The 19,799-nt window shown below is 39.1% G+C and overlaps 1 protein-coding gene and 1 pseudogene across 1 annotated transcript; both read left to right on the top strand.

Annotated features, from left to right (window-relative positions):
* LOC111380782 overlaps positions 1-15,020 on the top strand; it is a 22,583-nt pseudogene extending 7,563 nt beyond the window's left edge.
* A 772-nt stretch (positions 15,021-15,792) lies between these two features.
* On the top strand, positions 15,793-16,839 carry LOC111380781. The gene is made up of 2 exons (XM_023004418.1): positions 15,793-16,024; positions 16,148-16,839. The coding sequence occupies exons 1-2, from the start codon at positions 15,793-15,795 to the stop codon at positions 16,837-16,839; spliced, it is 924 nt and encodes a 307-aa protein (XP_022860186.1).
* Positions 16,840-19,799: the final 2,960 nt, after the last annotated feature.

The raw sequence follows: 19,799 nt of genomic DNA, 5'->3' as shown, positions 1-19,799 counted from the left end.
TTGCTTCTATGTCCTTTCTCCCTTTTATACTTCATGGACGATCTCTTTGTGATCAACCGCCCTAAAAACTGCTTGATCGTCCTATAACTGCCCACTTTCTTCGTAATGGCCAACTTGTCATGAAAATTGCCTTTTTTAACTGCTGTCATTACTCTTCATCGTTCAACCGCTTTCGATTGAATTCCTTGAATCGTGGAACGTGATAGGGCTGCTTTAATAACTGCTTTGATAACTGCACTTCTTGATAACCACGACGCTTTATGTTTGTTAAGACCTTGGGCGACTTGAAGGTTTGGGCGAGAATAGAGTAACAGCTCTGGGCGATTGTATGACACTCCATTCGCTCAGATTCTGGGCGACTTGCAAACTTGGGCGATGGCGTTACCGTGTTCTTGGGCCTCCTTATTTGGGCCTTCATCTTGATTTGTTTGATTAGGCTTCGTTCTTTGGGCTATCTGATTTGGAGATCTTCCAATTGGGCTTCACTCCTTGAGCTGTTCGATTTGGGCTGAATTTTTATGTGTCAACAATTACCCCCCCAATATGGCAGAATTAATAATAATTATTAGATTTTGCCATATTCGCTTTGTGTTTCCAGCAATATTCGAAATTTTCAAAAATTTCAATCATTGTTTTCTTCTATAACTTGAAAAGGTGCGTCGTTTTACAAACCCTTATAAACCCCAAACACGCCATTTCACTGCACCATTAAACCACGCCTTAAATTTTTTGCGTCTCTCTCACGATTTACTGTTCATCTCTTACTTCCCTGCTACGTAACCTTGAAAAATTTCGTTCCTTCTCAAATGGCTGCTTCACAATTTCAAGCTGGCGACTCCTTTAATTTTGATGACTTTCAGAAACTTCTGAGTCGCCCATACATAACTCCAAGTTTTCTCGCGCCCGCCAATGTCGAACGTAATGAGTTCTACCCGGGTCCTTTCTTCAACAATGCAGAGGCAGTTGAACAGGCAGCGGTGGGTCAGCTGTTTCCTTGCACTCATGGCCCTCATTTTCTAAACTCTCTGCCGCTAAGGCCACTTCGCGAAAGAGGTATTCGCACTTGGCCTAAATCTGATGAAGCTTTTCATAGGTGGCGTGCTCGCCTTGTGGGTCATGGTCATACTAAGACACTTTTTGATAGCGCTAGGATTTCTGATTTGTTAGAAATCTCTATTCACCCCCTACTTTTGATTCAGCACTCTTTTCGATTGCTTTGAGTTTTTGGTCTCCCGAGTATAACACCTTTATTTTCCCTCTTGGCCCCATGTTTATTACCTTAAGGGATGTTGGGGCCCTGATGAATCTACCACCTTTGGGCGATACCATTTTTCCTGGTATCTTGGTTTCTGGTGGCACCCCAAAGTTTGGTAAAAACTACACCGATTCTTATTCAAGCCTGCAGACCCTTCACAATCATTCGAGCGCCGAGCCTTCCCATACTGTGCGAGTGGCCTTTCTTTTAGTTTGGCTTTGTAAATATGTTTTGTGCGTGTCAAGCATAAAGCCCTCCTTGAGTTATTTACCTATAGCGCACGAATTGGCGCGTGGCAGGCCTTTGAATTTATGTTCTTTGTTTTTAGCTGCCCTTTATAGAGGCATGGCCTCTCTTCAAGCTCAATTGAAGAATGGGGCATCTCCCACTGGCAGTGGACCTCTTTGATTCACTCAACTGTGGTTAAGATCCTATTTTCCATTGCTTGGTGCTCCAACCATCTCTCGCTCCTCTGCTAGCTGTTATGGGCTAGCCATGGAGCTCTTAGCTCCTGTAAATATGTCCAGAAGGGACATTTTCTCATTCTTTTATTCTTTGGATTCAATTCCTTCCTTTTTTCCTTTTCTTCCTTTTTTGACTCCACATTATGTACATCCCCTTCCACTATAGATAGTGCGAGCACCTCCCTGCTCATTTGGATCCAGTTTTTAACCGGGAGGGAGCTATTTCATGATATTCTAACTGGGATCAATGCCAAAGCGGGGGTAGAGATTTATGCTCCCCAATTTTTTGCTCGTCAGCTTGGTTTTGGCCAAACTTGGCCTGTTCCTCCTTGCTATTCAAGGAACTTAGTTGACAGTTTTTATACCATTACTAAGGCGGAGGCAGAGACTATAGATGCTCGTAGTCTTCTTTTAACCAGCCACTTTTCATTAGCCCCTTCAATTCTAGCCACGCCATTCACCCTTTTTTTGAACAGCTCTGGCCGTCAGTGAAGCGCAGATTATTTACGACTGACGCCAATCGTGCCTTTCATTCATTAGACCAACCGAGCATTTCTTCCCCTCCTCCTATTTTAGTCACTCCCTTGTCCATTCGGAGTCCTTCTCCTTCTCGTCGCACTAAACAATCTGCTCGTCCATCTTCTTCTCTCCCTGCCAAGCCTACCACGGCCAAGAGTGCCCCAAGGCGCAAACGGCCAGCCTCAGCATCTCCCATTCTGGAGGATGATGATGATGATGATGATGATGATGATGATGATGATGATGATGATGATGATGATGCCCCTCTTATCGTCAGAAGGAAGGTAATTAAATTGGTTTACTCACAAGTATACTTTTTCACACTTGAAACTTTTCTGTGTACTGATGATCTTTTGGACTTTTCAGAAAAGCTCAGCCTCTCCTTCAAAGGCTTTGGCATCAATAGCTCCTGCTTCATCATCCTCTGCTGAGGCTACTTCATCCAAACCGGTTGATGAGGGGGCTACGCTTAAAGAGACATTTTCAGTCCCAGAGTCCTCATCACAACCCATAGATGAGCCACCTTCTTACCAGGGCGTCAACCCCCCAAACATTGAAGCAGAAGGTAATTCAGTCTTTTGATGTCTTACCTTTGCTTGTGTTGTTGGTTTCTGATTTGTTGCTCTTGAGTTTTGCAGATACTCCTATGAGTCCACCCATTGTGGCAACATCTTCTCACTCAGATAAGGAGAAGTCCTCAGGAATGGAGGAGTCTTTGGTGGCAAGCTTGGCTGAGGGCATGCCATCTTCTACGATTGTTGATGAGGTAGTCTTTGCTTTACTTCTATTTCTATCTTGTTCGATGTAGTGAGGATCTTTAATATTGGCAATTTTCTTTGCAGGATGCTGACAAAATTGTGCGTTCTATCCAAGACTTGTTCGCTTCTTGGGGGCAAGTCCAGATGTCTCGCCCTGCTCCATCTGATCATCCTGCTGCTTCTTCAGAGGAAGATTTGAAGTTCCTCAAGGAGTTAATACTTGAGTATGTATCCTTCATGGATATGGATATTGGAAGGGCTAGTGCTGCCAGACACAAGGATGAACTTGAGCACTTGCGTGCGAAGTTGGAGCAAGCACTGACGCTTCCGTCGCTCAATCTTTCTACCGATTTTAAAGCGACGTTGAAGGTTATTCACTCCGAGGTCCTTTCTTTGCTGGCCAAGAATGCTGAACTAAAGGCCAAACGTACTCAATATCTTCGTGCCGTAGCTGAGAAAGAGTCTTTCCGTATGGAGATTAACAAGGCTGAGGACGAGTTGAAAGAAATCTCTTCCGAAGTCATGGTTGAAGACTCTTTGATGGTTAATTTGGCTGCTCAGATGAAGGAACTTCAAGCCAAAATGGACGGCTGCAGGGCGAGAATGGCTGTTAAAAAGCGCAACGCCTCCCAGGGATTTGAGCGAACTAAGTCCTTGGTCGAGCAGTACAAGAAGTTGGAAGTTGATGATGATGTCGCGGCTGAATTGAACATCACTTCCTCTCGGCAGAACGAGGATTGGGAAAAACTTAGGGAACGAATTCGTTCAGTATGGGGTGGATTGTAATTAAGACATATGATGTCTTTTTTCTTTTGTAATTTGATTTTTCCTTTTGTAACTTTGTTCATCATTAATGAATATTAATTTCTTGTGCATTTATTTGACGTTTGTTTTTTTTTAGTCGTCAATTCTTTAGGCATTTAACTGCTTTGTGCTAAGAATCTTGTCCATTTTCTCTTGATATTTCCACCACTTTTCCCAAGACTTTAGGCTATTTAATTCTGTTTATTAGGCAAAAATGTGGTTGTTCATATTCTATCTCTTCGTCTCCACCCCCTATAAATGCTTCGCATTTTCCATCTTCTATCTTCATCTTCATTTTCTTCTTCGAAACTAATTTGCTGTCATTGCTTGGCATTCTGACAATCAATCCAACCCAAAATGGACTGTCTAGTCCCCCCATTTTACTATTTACCTTGATGTCACCTTTGGTGTGGGAGGTATAGGAAATATTTTCTGGCCAGCAGCGAAGTTTTTACCTTCAAAGTTCTTCCCATCGTCTCTTTGTCCTTTACAAGGAGTCGATGATAGAAGGCAATTTTTGGGCTACTTGTGAGCCACTTTGCTTGCTGAGAGTGCTTCTCAGCTTGCTTGCCGAGAGTGCTTCTCATCCTCTTTGCTCGCCATTGCAGTGATGCATTTAGAAAGGCGGCGTGAGGCTTATTCAGCGATCAACCGGGAGATTAGCTTACTTTTAATTGTATTTCGTAGAGCATTCATTATTTGTACTTTTGTATTCTTGTAATGAACGTTTGATAATAAAGGACTTCACTTGAACGTATTTCGCTCTGACCTTGTTATCCTTTAATCGTTCAACATATTTGATTATGATTTTATCTGTTCACATTCCTATAAAGAATGAACATATTTTTTCAAATATTTACCGTTAATGAATCTCACGTGCTTGGTGACGTCTAAATCTTCCAAGTGATACGCTCCATTGGACAATACACTGTTTATTTTGTATGGTCCTTCCCAATTGGGCGACCACTTTCCGTACTTTGGATCTTTGCTATTCAAAGGGAGTATTGTCTTCCAAACTAGTTCACCCAGGCTGAACGATTTGGCTATGACTTTTTTATTATAAAACTTAGCCATTCTTTGTTTTTGCACTTGTAATCTATCTAAGACGTCCAACTTTAATTCGTCTAACCCCAATAAATTTTGAACTAGTGATTCGACATTCTCATCATCATTCAACTTATGCTGTAAGCACACTCTGATCGATTGCACGTTGATTTCCGTAGGCAAAACGGCCTCCTGTCCATAAATAAGTTGGAAAGGAGTAACCTTGGTACTTGACCGAGGTGATGTCCTATAAGCCCATAAGGCATTGTTCAGACATTTGTGCCAATTTCTGGCATTTTCATCTATCATCTTTCTGATGATATTTTTTAGAATTTTATTAGAAGATTCCGCTTGTCTGTTGGATTGAGCGTAGTATGGTGTGGAGTTTACGAATTTAACCCCAAACTCGCTCAAAAATTTGTTTACTTGATCCCCATTCAAAGATGTTCCGTGATCTACCATTATTGTTTGTGGAATTCCAAACCTATAAATAATATGATCACGGATGAACACTACAACATTTTTCTAGGTGATCTCTTTCAAAGGTACTGCTTCTACCCATTTGGTGAAATAGTCGGTTGCAACTATAACATAAAGATGTTGCTTGGACGATGGGGGATAAATCTTCCCTATCAGGTCTATCGCCCAACCCTTGAATGGCCAAAGTTTAATAATAGGTGTCATTTCTCGTGCTGGCGCCTTTGTATTGGACCATGCTTTTGGCATGCTAAGCAACTCTTTGCATACTGAACGCATAGTTCTCCCATCTTTGGCCAAAAATATCCACTCCTAATAATTAACCATCTCATCCTTTGGCCAGCTTGATGAGCTCCACATATCCTTTCGTACACCTCAGCCATGATCGTCCTGGCTTCTTGCAAACTTACACACTTTAATAATACACCATCAGAGCGTTTCTTAAACAACTCTTCATCTATTAGTGTATAGTTCAGCAAACACAGCTTCATTTTCCTACTAATCCCTCCATTAGGTTCTTTAAGGAAACTTTTAATCTCTGTTCTCCAATCCATTGCATCTCCATCTTGTATGCAGTGGAGTTCAATCTTTCTCGCCCTTCTTTGAGTTACGGGCAATATGATTCCATACTCACAAGTAGACTTCCAATTCAAAACCTTTGAGTACCCTGATGCCATTTGGGCTAACTCATTTGCGACGTCCTTATACATCTTATTAATGCATTGGGGTTCTACTTGATCGAGTTCTTCTAATAATTCTTGGGCGATCTCGTATTGACTTATAATGGAATCACTTTGGCATTTAAAATCACCGATCAATTGATGGATCACCAATTGAGAATCGCCCCTAACGATCACACTTCTTACTCCCATATCTATCATTAGTTCTAGGCCTACAATTAAGGCTTCATATTCGGCTTGATTGGTGGTGCAAATTCTGTCTAAAGTGAATGCGAACTTGTAGCAAATCCCTAAAGGATTAATCAAGGCTACTCCTACTCCTGCACCTTTAGTTGATCCATCGAAATACAACACCCAAGGTTTTAACTCGAATGAATTGATTTCTAGTTCGATCTCTTCAGGAATATCAAGACATGGATGATCGGCTAGAAAGTTAGCCAAAGCCTGATTTTTGACTGCCTTTTGAGGTATATATTGTATTTCGAATTCTGATAGAGATAGTGTCTAAAGGCCTACCCTTTGGTGTAAAATAGGGCGCGAGAATATATACTTGACTAAATTTACTTTAGTAATTAAATAAACGGTTATGGGCCGTAAATAAGCTCTTAATTTTGTACATGTGAAATACAATGCAAGATATAATTTTTTGATAGCAGAGTAATTACATTCACATTTCGTTAACCGTCTACTTAAGTAGTAAATTGCCCTTTCTTCACCAAATTGGTTTTCCTGTGCGACCATTCCAGCTATTGATTCTTTTTCAACCGATACATACACTTTCATTGGCCGTCCTTGGATTGGTGACACCAACACTGGTGGATTTGATAAATATGTCTTCAGGCTTTCAAAAGCCCTTTGATGTTCTTCTCTCCAGAAGAATTCGTCCTGATTTTTCAGCTTTAATGACGGCGAAAAGACTTTAGTTCGCCCTGCACAGTTAGAAATAAAGCGTCTTAAAAAATTTACTTGGCCTAGAAACCTTTGCAACTTCTTTTTGTTGCTAGGTGGTTTGACTTCTAAAATAGCCTTCGCTTTATTTTTATCAAGTTCAATTCCTCTCTTGTGTACTAAGAAACCAAGAAAGTTCTCTGCATTAACACCAAATGCACACTTCAAAGGATTCAACTTTAGCTTATATTGCTTCATTCGTTCAAACGAACATCTTAACTGTTCGAAATGGTCATCTTCTTTAATGGACTTGACTACTATGTCGTCTACATACACCTCAACAAACTTGCCTATCATGTCATGAAAGATTAAATTCATGGCCCTTTGATAAGTTGTCCCTGCATTTTTTAGGCCGAAAGGCATAACCACCCATTCAAAATATCCTAGAGACCCAAGGCATCTAAAGGCAGTTTTGTATATATCTTCTTTAGCTATATAAATTTGATTGTATCCTGAATACCCATCCATGAAAGAATACATGACATGTCCGGCAGTTGAATCTACTAAAGTATCCACCGTGGGCATTGGATACTCATCTTTGGGTGTGGCTATGTTTAAATTCCTAAAGTCTATACACACCTTTAGTTTACCATTCTTTTTTAGTACTAGCACGACATTGGACAACCATTCGACATATCTGGCTGTTCTAATGAAACCTGCTTTCAATAATCGCTCTATCTCTTTCTTGATTTCAGGGAGTATATTGGGAGCAAAACGTCTAGGAGGCTGCCTATGAGGTTTAAAGTTAGGTTTAGTTGGTAACCTATGTTCCACCAAGTCTCTATCTAAACCAGGCATTTGTTCATATTTCCAAGCAAAACAATCTTTGTACTCTTTTAACAAAGCGATTAACTTGTTACTAACCTCTTGGTCGAGCATTTGGCTGATGAATGTTGGGCGATCTTCTCCTTCATTGCCAATATTTACTTTGATCAGAGGGTCTTGTACTTGAGCGTATCCAGGTTTGGCGATCCGCATTACTTCGTCGTCCAGTTCTCTTATAAGTACTTCATCTTCCAAACAGTCCACCTTGTTGACTTTTCGGTCAATGCTTTGCTCTAACTCGAATACTGCCAATTTATCCTTCAGCGCTTTTAGGGCTGTCTCTTCTTTCGCCTTGTCATTGCATTCTTTATTGAAAGCCATCAGTCTGGCTTTGAAGGCCTGAATGTCGGCCATTTGCTTTTATAACTTAAAATCCATTCAAGACTCCTTAATTATTCTTTTGCCAATTACTGGCTCTTCCAGAGCCACTATATTTGGCCTCATCTATTTGAACATTTCAGTGAGTGTGTCCACTGAGAATGGTTCTTCGCTTTGCGCGACAACCTGAGTTTCTTCCCCGTCTTGTACTACCCTGATAGGTCTATAGTTTCCTTCGTACATGAACTTTTCCACCGAGTTTGCTTCTGCAACAAAAGACCTATGATCGGCCTGTACCACCTCTGCTTCGCCTTTGTCATTCCAAAAGATCAGGCATTGATGGAGCGATGAGGGTATACAGTGACTTCCGTGTATCCAATCTCTTCCTAGTAGCACGTTGTCACTAGTAGGACCATCTATTACAAAGAAGACAGTGGTCTTAGTAGTCGTCCCTATAGTTATGTCTAATGGCATAACTCCCTTAGCGGAAGTTGCTCCTCCATTGAAGCTAGTGAGGATGACTTCTGTAGGAATCTTGTCACCCTCTGTCTTTGCGAACTTCCTCATCATCCTAGATGGAATGGTGTTTATAGCTGCTCCATTGTGAACAAGCACTTTTGCCACTGGAACGCCATTAACTAGAGCTTTAACGTATTATGGCCTCAAGTGTTTAGTCAATTTCATGGCTGGCCGTTTAAAAATAACCTTTTCGGCAGCCTCTATTTCTACTCCCTGCTTGTTTTCTGTTGAATTATTCTCCTGTGATAGGTCGACGTGCAGTATATCACGCTGATCCTCTGTCTCCTGAACTTCCTTCCTACTTCTTTCTAATGCTTCCTCATCAGTTACCCAACCTGTGGGAGGGGACATTATTCTTGGAGGTAACCCATACTTTTCAGAGCGAGGCACTCTCTTTTTCCTTTTGGGTGTCCCGTACAGTACGTAGAAGTCGAAAGGACGCTCAGATGGTTCCCCCAACAAGTCTACTTCGCGAACTCCCTCTCGATGTAATTGCTTCAATAGAGTATTGCGCGATACTCCTCTCTTTCTTTTTTCTGCTTCTAGGTCGATTTCTTCTTCAATGTCTGTCATCTCGTCGTCCTCTTCATCATTGTAGACCTCTCTAGAAGTCTGGCCTTCTTCACATACCAGCACGCAGGCTTCTCCTTCGTTGTCCTCTCTCTTTTCTTCTTTTTCTTTATTCTTGAATTCATTGGCCAGTAAGTAATTATTGGCCACGATAGGACGCAACGTACCAAATTGGATAGTGAGGAGCTGATCTGGATCTTCTTCATCCCTTCTGTCTCGCTCAAACCTTGATCTCCCAGAAGAAGTTTCTGGCAGTTCCTTCATTGATTCATCGTACCGGTCTCTTCATTATTTTTGAGGACGTTTTAATTGGCTACCTTGAGTAGTTTAGGCGCTTTAGGATGTGGCATTCCCTGTTGCTGCCTCATCATCCATCCGTAGTTTCGTTGGAAACGCCTTTGTTGGGTTCTAGTCATCTCATCGAAGGGTATTGCCCTTCCTGTATTATACTGGAATGAATGCCATACATTTGGCTGGCGAGGTTGCGGCCTGAATGTTCTTCCATTATCTGCTGGCCTGAACTGCCTCTCAAAAGGCGGTCCTCTATAGAATGATGTACCTCGCCCTCTACCAGGCTGAGTGTTTGGGAAGAAGGTAAGGCGATGATGATGCTGCCATATCCCTGGTTTCTCCGTATTTCCATTCACTTCTCTTTTACACCTTGCACACAAGACGTCTTCATCCTTTTTTGGTTCTTTCCCCTTGATTCGTTCAAAGACGCTGGGATGTGGTCAAGGATCCTCTTCTCCATCATCTACGACCAACTTGAATTTTGGTAACTTGTTTTTGAATCCAGATGTTACTATGTTTACTCCAAGTGGCTGTGGGAAAGGATTCTCGTCCACTGCCATCTTTTTCTTATCATCGAACGTAATTCGTCCTGATTCAATGGCATCCTACAATACATGACGGAAAATCAAGCAATTGTTAGTCAAATGTGACCATGCATTATGCCACTTACAATATTTTTTACCCTTAATTTGTTCAGGGTTTGGCAATTTGTGTTTATCGCTCAATTTTATCAGCTTATCCCTATATAATTTGTTAAATATAAGGTCAGCTTTGATTACGTCGAACGAGAACATTCTAGCCTTTATGTTTTCATCTTTTATGGGCTTATCTTGGCTTGATGGTCTAGGCTTGGCCATTATAGAACAAGTATATGTATCTCCTTTGACCAATTCGACCAAACACATTTCGGCCTGATCATATGACTCGTCGTCGATGGCATGAACGTCGAAATTTGGGTCTTTGTAATAAGTCCCTTTACTAGAATTTTTTATTTGTTCTTCCTCTCTTATCAGTCGCTCATACCTAATCACATTTGCACTTAACTGGAAAAGGTCAGGAAACTCCTTGTCCTGGAACTTCTTTTTTAAATCAAAGCTCAAGCAGCCCTGAGCGATTTTGACAAAATCTTTTTCGGACAGAGGTACAAAACACTTACTTCTTGCTGTTTTGAACCTTTGGAGAAAACTTTCTACCCATTCGTTTGGCATTTGACGTAGATTTGCCAAATCAGCCAAAGTGACTTCAGACTCAGTTTTATAAAACTGAGCGTGAAACAACTGTTCCAGTTATTGCCATGTTTGAACAGAGTTCGCTAGCAACTTGAACCAGGAGAAAGCTACTCCTGTTAACGAACTAGGGAAAAGCCTCATTTTATGGTAATCGGTTACATCACCACTTTACAATGTGAATCGCCCTATGTGTTCTAGAGTGGACACTTCTCCTAAACCGGTAAACAGTAAGAATTCTGGCACTTTGTACCCTTTAGGCCATGGGTATGCTTAGTCTACCCAATCAGGATATGGTTTTGTGTACGTCGGTCTAATGACGGGACGCACCCCAAAAGTCATCTGATCCTGTACGATTTCCATAATTTGGTTCTTCAACATGACATTGGGATCATATGGAATTCCTACAGGTTGATTAACCGGTTGATTTGCATGAGGCCTGATGTTTGGTCCTTGATTGGCAACAATATTACCATAATTAAGGCCATTACCATTAGCCTGAACATCTGTTTCCTCATTAACACGTGGGGTGTGCTGTTAATTGTTCAGGATATTATCTCTTACGTTTGGATTACCCCCCAAGTTAGGCATACTACTACCATTATTCTGATTTGGCACTGTAATACCCCCTTGGTTTGAAGTAGAGGGACCAGAAAGCGGTTCTACCCATTGATTCGGATTTAGGACCAAGGGATTATGTCCCACAATTGTCCTAATTTGAAAGTGGTTTGTAAGAGGTATAGCCGGTTGACATATTTGGCCTACTAACTTATTCATTGTTTCGTTCAACGTCTTTAGTTGTTTGGCCATATTGTCATAGTGTGCATTACCACTTTGTGTAAATCTTTCCATATTATGAATACTTCGAAGATTTACCTGTTCAACGACGTCTTGCGTGAGTTCTCCAAGTAATGCACGCATGGTTCGAGGACTCAACTCCGTCATTGGTTCGTAACGACTGTTACTGCTCTGGTTCTGTCCATCTGTTCGTGGAGAGGCATGCTGCTCCTCATATCGCTCGATCATAGACTGGATTCCTCCCTGACTTGCTGCTTCCTTATTGGATTTCTGAGGCATATTGTTTCACCTTTTGTACTTTCAACACCTAACACCACTGTCCCACCGGGCGTGCCAAATTGTTTCGCGCGGGTTAGTCGCTAACAATTAAAAAGGATCAGACGATCGTGTAAGGGACAAACCTCTTGAGACAAAGTCCCAAAAAGGGGTGTTCTTTTATTGGCAATGACTTTACAATTGGAAATTAAAAACAACGTGCCTCCAAGGGGCGCAAGCACACGAGTTACTGAAAGAAAAGTGTTTAAGTCTAAGCTAAGGAAATGAAAATTACATATTCTCTGTTCAAGAGTTTTTGATTCGGTCCTTTGCTTCTATATCCTTTCTCCATTTTATACTTCATGGACGATCTCTTTGTGATCAACCGCCCTAAAAACTGCTTGATCATCCTATAACTGCCCACTTTCTTCGTAATGGCCAACTTGTCATGAAAACTGCCTTTTTAACTACTGTCATTACTCTTCATCGTTCAACCGTTTTCGATTGAATTCCTTGAATCGTGGAACGTGATAGGGCTGCTTTAATAACTGCTTTGATAACTGCACTTCTTGATAACCACGACGCTTTTGTTTGTTAAGACCTTGGACGACTTGAAGGCTTGGGCGAGAATAGAGTAACAGCTCTGGGCGACTGTATGACCTCCATTCGCTCAGATTCTGGGTGACTTGCAAACTTGGGCGATGTCGTTACCGCGTTCTTGGGCCTCCTTATTTGGGCCTTCATCTTGATTTGTTCGATTGGGCTTCGTTCTTTGGGCTATCTGATTTGGGGATCTTCCAATTGGGCTTCACTCCTTGAGCTGTTCGATTTGGGCTGAATTTTTATGTGTCAACAAGTTGGTTTACATTTTTCATCAGTTGTCATATTAACTCATCACAATTTATCTTGAATTGGATATATGATTTACAAGGCTTCTATTACGATGCATTTTCTGGAGATATGGGATTGTAGAGAATCATTTTAAGTAGATTGAAGTAGCAAAAAAAGCGATCGACGTATGGTTATTTTTATTCTCTAAATTCTACTTTGAAGAGATTTTAGTGACTACTTGGTTTACTTCTAATTAACATGCTGTTTCCATTAGCATGTCCAATGTATTTATGTTGTTGCTTTAGCTAAAATATTTTGAAGGATTATTTCATTATTGTACTTTATATTTATGCTAATCTGATATCATAGATTCTTATGGTTATCCTAGCAGGGAAACTACAACAGGAAATGCAAAAAGCAACTTAAAACATTCTCCCTGTTTCTTTCACTATTATTCTAGATCGTGCCCCTTTGCATTAATTTTTTATGCTCTATGGTATGGAAAAGAATAGATGTGCTCTATTGGTCTACTTTGTGAATAATTGATAAGAGTGTAAAATATAATATTTTATCGTCTTAATTATTGCATTGATGTGATTATTTGATACCAAAATGCATTTGTTATACTTACACTTTGATTCAAGTTGCATTTTGGTAGAAAATGTGAAATTTAGAAGAAAAGAGCAAAAAATGACCAAAATGGAAGAAAGTGAAAGTTTAGAGACCAAGTTGTAAATAATTTAAAGATGAGACGGACGATGTAATGATGATTCGAGAAAGCTAGGAGTCCATTGGGTGTAATTAGAAGTCAAAAGAAGTTAAATATGACCATGACATATTAACAAATTAAATTCTAACCGCATAAAGATTTTCCAAATTTTCAGTCGGAGATTGAAGTCCACTTTTGACCCAGTAAACGTCGGAACATGGAAAACGCTATTTATAGCAAAATTGTAGCCCTTTGTGTTAGATTTCCAATTCACTTTGAATTGCCTTAATTAGATATTAGGAGAGAAAGTTATGGTCAAAATACTGAAAGTAGTCGCACAGAACAATTTTTGACCGAATCTTTAGTTTCCTAATTCCGTTCAAACTCTTATGGTAACTCGATCTCCCACGAATTTTAAGCCCTAAATCATCCCAAAACAAGGGAGAACGCGTCCTAATCATCTCCGATCTTTTTTCTCTCATCTTGGGCACAAGAACTCCATGGAAGGCTAAATATTTTGGTGAAACCATGAAGGATCTTGATCGGATTTGGGGATTTTAACATCTTTTCATTCATGTAATGTGTTTTTCATTGTCAAATAATTCTTGGATTTATATTTCTACCTTATTATACTTTTGAAGTTTGTTTAACTTTTATTAAATTGTTCGTGGATTCAATTATGTTTTTTCTATCGAATGACAAAAATATTTGTTGGATTTAAACTTCAATTGATTTATTGATGTGATTTGATTACTATTTTATGCTTGATGTATATAATCATTTCTTGAATCGTATTTTAATAAATCAAAGAGGAATATGCTCTTAGAAAGCCTAAATTATAGAATTATAAGTGAAATTAAATTGATCTAGGTTTTCTTCATGAATTGGTTTTGAAGTGGTTTAATTCTTATTAGATTTTTCATAGAATTAGTCATGCTCTTTCTATAGTTTGATCGAGTATTTATTGAATTCCAATTTAAAATAATCTCATCGGTTTGATTCCTTACTGCCTTATGCTCGATGTATATGGTCGCTTTTGAATCTGATTTCAATAGATTAAGTGGGAATGTATTATAGGAACGTAGATTTTTTAGTAAGATACATGAATGATTTGTGTTGATTGATCCAATTCGGGAGAGTGAATTTTGATGCTTCACTAATCTCGCATATTGATAATTGAATCTCATTCCAATTGACAAATTATTTTTACGTAATTCATGAAATTCTAGTTCGATAAATCCTTTAAACAATTCGTCCATCTCCCTGTGGAATCGATACCCCAAAGTTGTGCTACAACTACCATGTTATTCTTTGAGCGTAATCAGATTTTGGCACTGATGCCGGGAAGACGGTATAAATAATCAAAGGATCTTTGAGGGAAAGGGTGACTTCGTTCCTCTTTTACATTTTTTAATTAGCTTAATTTTATTAGTTTTTATTCTATTATTTTTCACAAAATTTCATATTTTTTTTGTGCTTTATGAACAGAGATCGGGACGAGCGGGGACAATTCATTGCAAGACTGCAACCAGTGTTTGAATCTTTTCCTAAACCTTTCTTTGATATTGAATTTATTGGCACACACATCACATCACACAACACAATTACTGATAGTGAACATGAAGAAGCATCAATTAGGACCTTGCATGATTATCTTCAACCCATGCGCACATCTATATCATCTTGCATTATATTTCTACCTAATATGCCACGCATGGACCTTAAATAAGGAATGATCCAACTTCTTCCTACCTTTCACGGTCTTAAAAATGAAAACTCATACGTGCATATTAGGGAATTTGAAGAGGTGGTTGCAACTTTCCACAATCAACGTGGCACAATGGATGCAATCAGGCTTAAAATTTTCCCCTTTTTTCTTAAAGAAAGAGCAAAGAGCTGGCTGTATTCATTGCGACCACGTTTGATTGGGACTTGGGCTGAAATGACTTAAGCATTCGTTGGCAAGTACTTTCCCCACCACAAAACAGTTGCATTGAAAAGCAAATCTCTTCTTTTACTCAAAAGGAGAGTGAAACTTTATATCAAGCGTGGGAAAGGTACAAAGAATTGCAAAACCTCTACCCCCATCACGGTTATGAAAGTTGACGCATTGTGAGCTATTTTATGAGGGATTATTACCTAGGAAGCATCAATTTGTTGAAATGATGTGTAATGGTGAATTTTTGCAAAAAGATCCGGATGAGGCTATAGACTGCTTAGATAACTTAGTTGAGAAAGCCCATGCCTAGATTGGACCTAGTGCCACCGAGAGTACTAATAGGTTACGACCCAATGGAAACTCGAATGGCACAGGTATTCATCATCTTAGGGAGGAAGGTAACCTTAGAGCAAAGGTAGAAGCCCTTACTAGACAACTTGAAAACCTGCGTGCTAAGAATTCAAAAACCACTCGATTCATTTCCTATGTTGAGTCTTTAGAGCCTTGTTTTGTGTGTGGAAGGAGTGATTACCTAGCACTGGAGTGTGCCACTTATGCTTAAATGAGAGGACTTTATGAGGAACACTGTAATGCTCTAGACATATATCAAAAGCCCTATATCCCTTACCCCGAGACTTACAACGCAGGGTGGGAACATCACCCCAACTTTAGCTGGAAGTTCGAAAACCAACAATCTGCCCAATCCAATAGAGCTTACAATGTATCCCTACGTAAACCCACATCCTCTAGGAATTCCTTAGAAGATACTTTACATTTATTTATTGAGGCACATGGTAAAACAAATAAAAAATTTGAGACTATGATTGGCTAGTTAGTTGAGGAAAATAAAGAGATAAAGAACCATGTGTCCAAACTAACCAATACCTTAGCTGTAGGGGAACGTTGAAAATTTCCAGTTCAAGCTCAACCAAGTTCAAAGGGACAACACGTGGCACAAATTTCGGGATCGAGAGAGACTAACTTTAAAGAAGTAAATGCCATAACCACTAGATCTAGGAAAGTCATTGAACGAGCCCTTCAATCTAGGGAGAATGAAAAGGACCCTAACAATTCAGAAGAGAGTATCCCTAGTGAGGAGGTAGTGAAAAATCCATCTAGAGTACATTTTCCTCAAGCTCTCAAGTCTACCTTAAAATTTGTCGGCCAACATAGTGAAATCCTAGAGCATCTAAAACAAGTAAAAATCAATCTATCTCTCCTACATATGATCTCCCAGGTTCCCACATATGCTAAAGTCCTAAAAGACTTCTGCACTGTGAAGAAGAAACACCATGTTAAGAAAACTACTTTCTTGACTAAACATGTGAGTACTGTGTTTGAGAAAAATATCCCACTAAAGTATAAGGACCCTGGTTGTCCTACTGTCTCTTGCATCATCGGGAACCATGAGATTTCACAAGCCTTTCTTGATCTAGGGGCTAGTGTTAACATTATGCCGTATGATACTTACTTGTTGTTAAGACTAGGAGAGATGAAACCCACATCAGTAAGTTTACAATTGGCTGATCGATCCACTATTAGGCCTAAGGGAGTAGTTGATGATGTGTTGGTACAAGTTGACAAATTTTACTACCCTTTGACTTCTTAATTTTGGACCTAAAAGTTATTGTGAATGTTAACTCCAAAATTCCCATAATTCTTGGTAGACCTTTTTTTGTCACAGCTAATGCTCTTATCAATTGTAGGAATGGTCTAATGAAATTATCATTTAGGAACATGACTCTGGACGTCAACATCTTTCACATCATGAAGCAACCTGAGGAGGATGACGAGCGTCATCAAACATTCATGATTGATGCACTCGTTTAGGAGGAAGCACCTGCGATTATTAACCCCAACCCTTTAAAATATTTTCTTTTAAATTCTGAAATTCTAGCAAGGTATGATGATGGGGAATATGCTAATATTTGTGGTGCCTTTGACGATTTGCAGGATTGTGGAACATCACCAGCGATTATTTCCACTAAGCTTGGTGTAATGCAAAGAGTGTTGACAACGCCCTAACTGGATGCGAGCTAAAGAAACAAATATTAGGTCGAGCCAACGACAATAAACAAAGGCACTGCTTGGGAGCCAACCCAAGAGGAGTTCTTTTCCCTTCTTTTATCTTATTTCTGCATTTGTTAGGTTTATTTGCATCACATGTATTATTAACTGCATTCTAGTTTATTTTCATTTTCTGTATCACCTTTTCCATTGAAGACTTTCAGGCTTCTTATACTTCAGCTCATGTGATTCACTTCGGTACTCATGTGACATCTTTCCTTACCTTTATTTGGCAAACATGCTTTTGCATTGAGGACAATGCAATGTTTAATTGGGGAGAGAGTTTAACCTAAATTTTGTTGTGAAGTGCATGAGTTACTTGGAATTTTGGTCTAATTTTTTTCCTTAAATCTCTATTTGCTACATTTTCATGTTCTTGAATGACAAAATATGCCACTAGAAGTTGATATTGTTCATGTGAGTCTAGATGTTGAGACACTTGTCGAATTATTTTGTGCAAACAAACCTTAGTAAAATAGTGGTTTAACACATGTAGTAAGATGAGTCTCTTGCTGAAGTTTTTCTTGTGAGAAAATTGGTGAGGATTGAGAGCCATATATACTAAAAATGGTAATAAGCACTCATTGATTTTATGAATTGGAAACTTCTTATGAGAATAATATTACATGGTATGTGGTAAGATGATGGATTATACTTGGGAAATGATAACAGTCAATTTAGGATTGAAGTTGAGCCTTCAGACTAGTTTGTCTCTTTTCGTAATTATAATCTCTTAGTAGCCACTTTGAGCTAGTACACATATAACCATTTCTTTTTATGCGCCTATTGGGGTTGGGCAAATCTTTCGAACCGAACTGACCGAACCGAACCGAACCAAACCCGACGGTTCTTATGAAATTAAATACTCAAACGGGTATCTGAATTGAGAATCGACGGGTATGGTTCAGTTCTCGATTCTAGACTAAGAACCGAATCTTTCTAATTTTTTTATATTGAATAAATCAAATTATTTTAATTTTAATTTTTTCTAAACAAATTATCAAATTAACAATTTCTAAAACCAAATTTTTGGCGCAATAATTTATTTCATTTCTAATTTTTTAATTTTTGTCCCAATTACCCATTTTATTCTTTCATTTCTTAGCACAACAAGATACAATCCACTAATTAACCCTAAATACCTATACTAAAGTGCATAACATTGTCTCGACTCTTGCACTCACTCTCACAGTCTCGTTGACATTCCAAAACCTAGACAATCGTTGATCGACGCTATGGCCACTGACCGAAGCTGTGGCCTCCACCGATCGAAGCTTTGATCGTAGCGATCATTTGAACAAAGTAGTCTATTAGTCTCTGACATTCCAAAATCATTGAATGTGTCATTAGTTGTATTTATATAATGTTGTTATAAATGTTAAAAAATTTAATTATAGTATAGAACTGAATGGAACCGAACTGAACCGAACCCGAACGGTTCCATAATTATATTTGGACCCGACGATTTTATTTACTAGATACCCGAAAATTTTGGTTCGGTTCGGTTCTCTTTAGAAACGAACCGACCCACGCCCATCCCTAGCGCCTATGTTATTTATACATCTTCACATCGGATTAAAGTCTACAAACATTTATTTTTCAAACCTTTATGCTTCCAAGTGTATAGTAGGTATTGAATGTCATTTGAGAAGAAAAGCAACGAAAAAAAAATGATAAGAGTTGATAGGTGCTCAGGTGAAGTGATGAATCTTAAAAGAAGAAGAAGGGGAATTTCCAAAAAAAAAAAAAAATTGTCAAAAGTTGATGGAAAAAAAAAAGAATTGCCGTTGAGAATTGAAAGGTTGAGGAATGCATTGATGTCAAAGATTGATATGTTGAAATACTTGTTGAGATACCTAGTTAGATACTTGGAAGTCCTTAAATTCATTCTGTACTACTTTTCATGTGACCCAACTTAACCCCTTTCACACCCTTTGCATTGGCTGTTTTGATCTTTAGTAGGGTTGTGGTAAGAAGTTGATGAATTCTCAGTTGATAGTGTACCTATCATGTGATCAATATTTGCTTGTTGCTTGTTCATAAATTTTAAGCCTACATGTTTTGAGAGTATATCTTTCTTAACTCCATAAGAGAAAATCGCACTAAACACTTTGATACTCGTGAGTTACGGGGCTGAACTTTCAGCTTGAGACATACTTATTGTTGCATGTGTTAGGGTTGTTGGTAAAATGGTTATGGCTTGACACACACTCACACATTTGGTAAGTGTTTTTGATATCTTGATAATCATGGCATTGTTAAGTTCTTGTGGTGTTGAGTGTGAAAAGAACATGAACTATGGTTAAGTTGAAACTTAATAATTTCACTTGTATTCACATTCTAATAATTCATTTGCTTATTTTGCATTGAATTGCTAGGGACTAGCAATAAGCAAGTTAGGGAGGGGGAGGGGGAGGGGTCTAATATGAGTGTAAAATATAATATTGTATCCTTTTAATTATTGCATTGGTGTGATTATTTGATATCAAAATGCACTCATTG

The sequence above is a fragment of the Olea europaea genome, unplaced genomic scaffold, assembly GCF_002742605.1.
Source record: "Olea europaea var. sylvestris unplaced genomic scaffold, O_europaea_v1 scaffold2209, whole genome shotgun sequence".
NCBI lineage: Eukaryota > Viridiplantae > Streptophyta > Magnoliopsida > Lamiales > Oleaceae > Olea > Olea europaea.
This window is presented reverse-complemented; position numbering and strand designations above follow the sequence as displayed.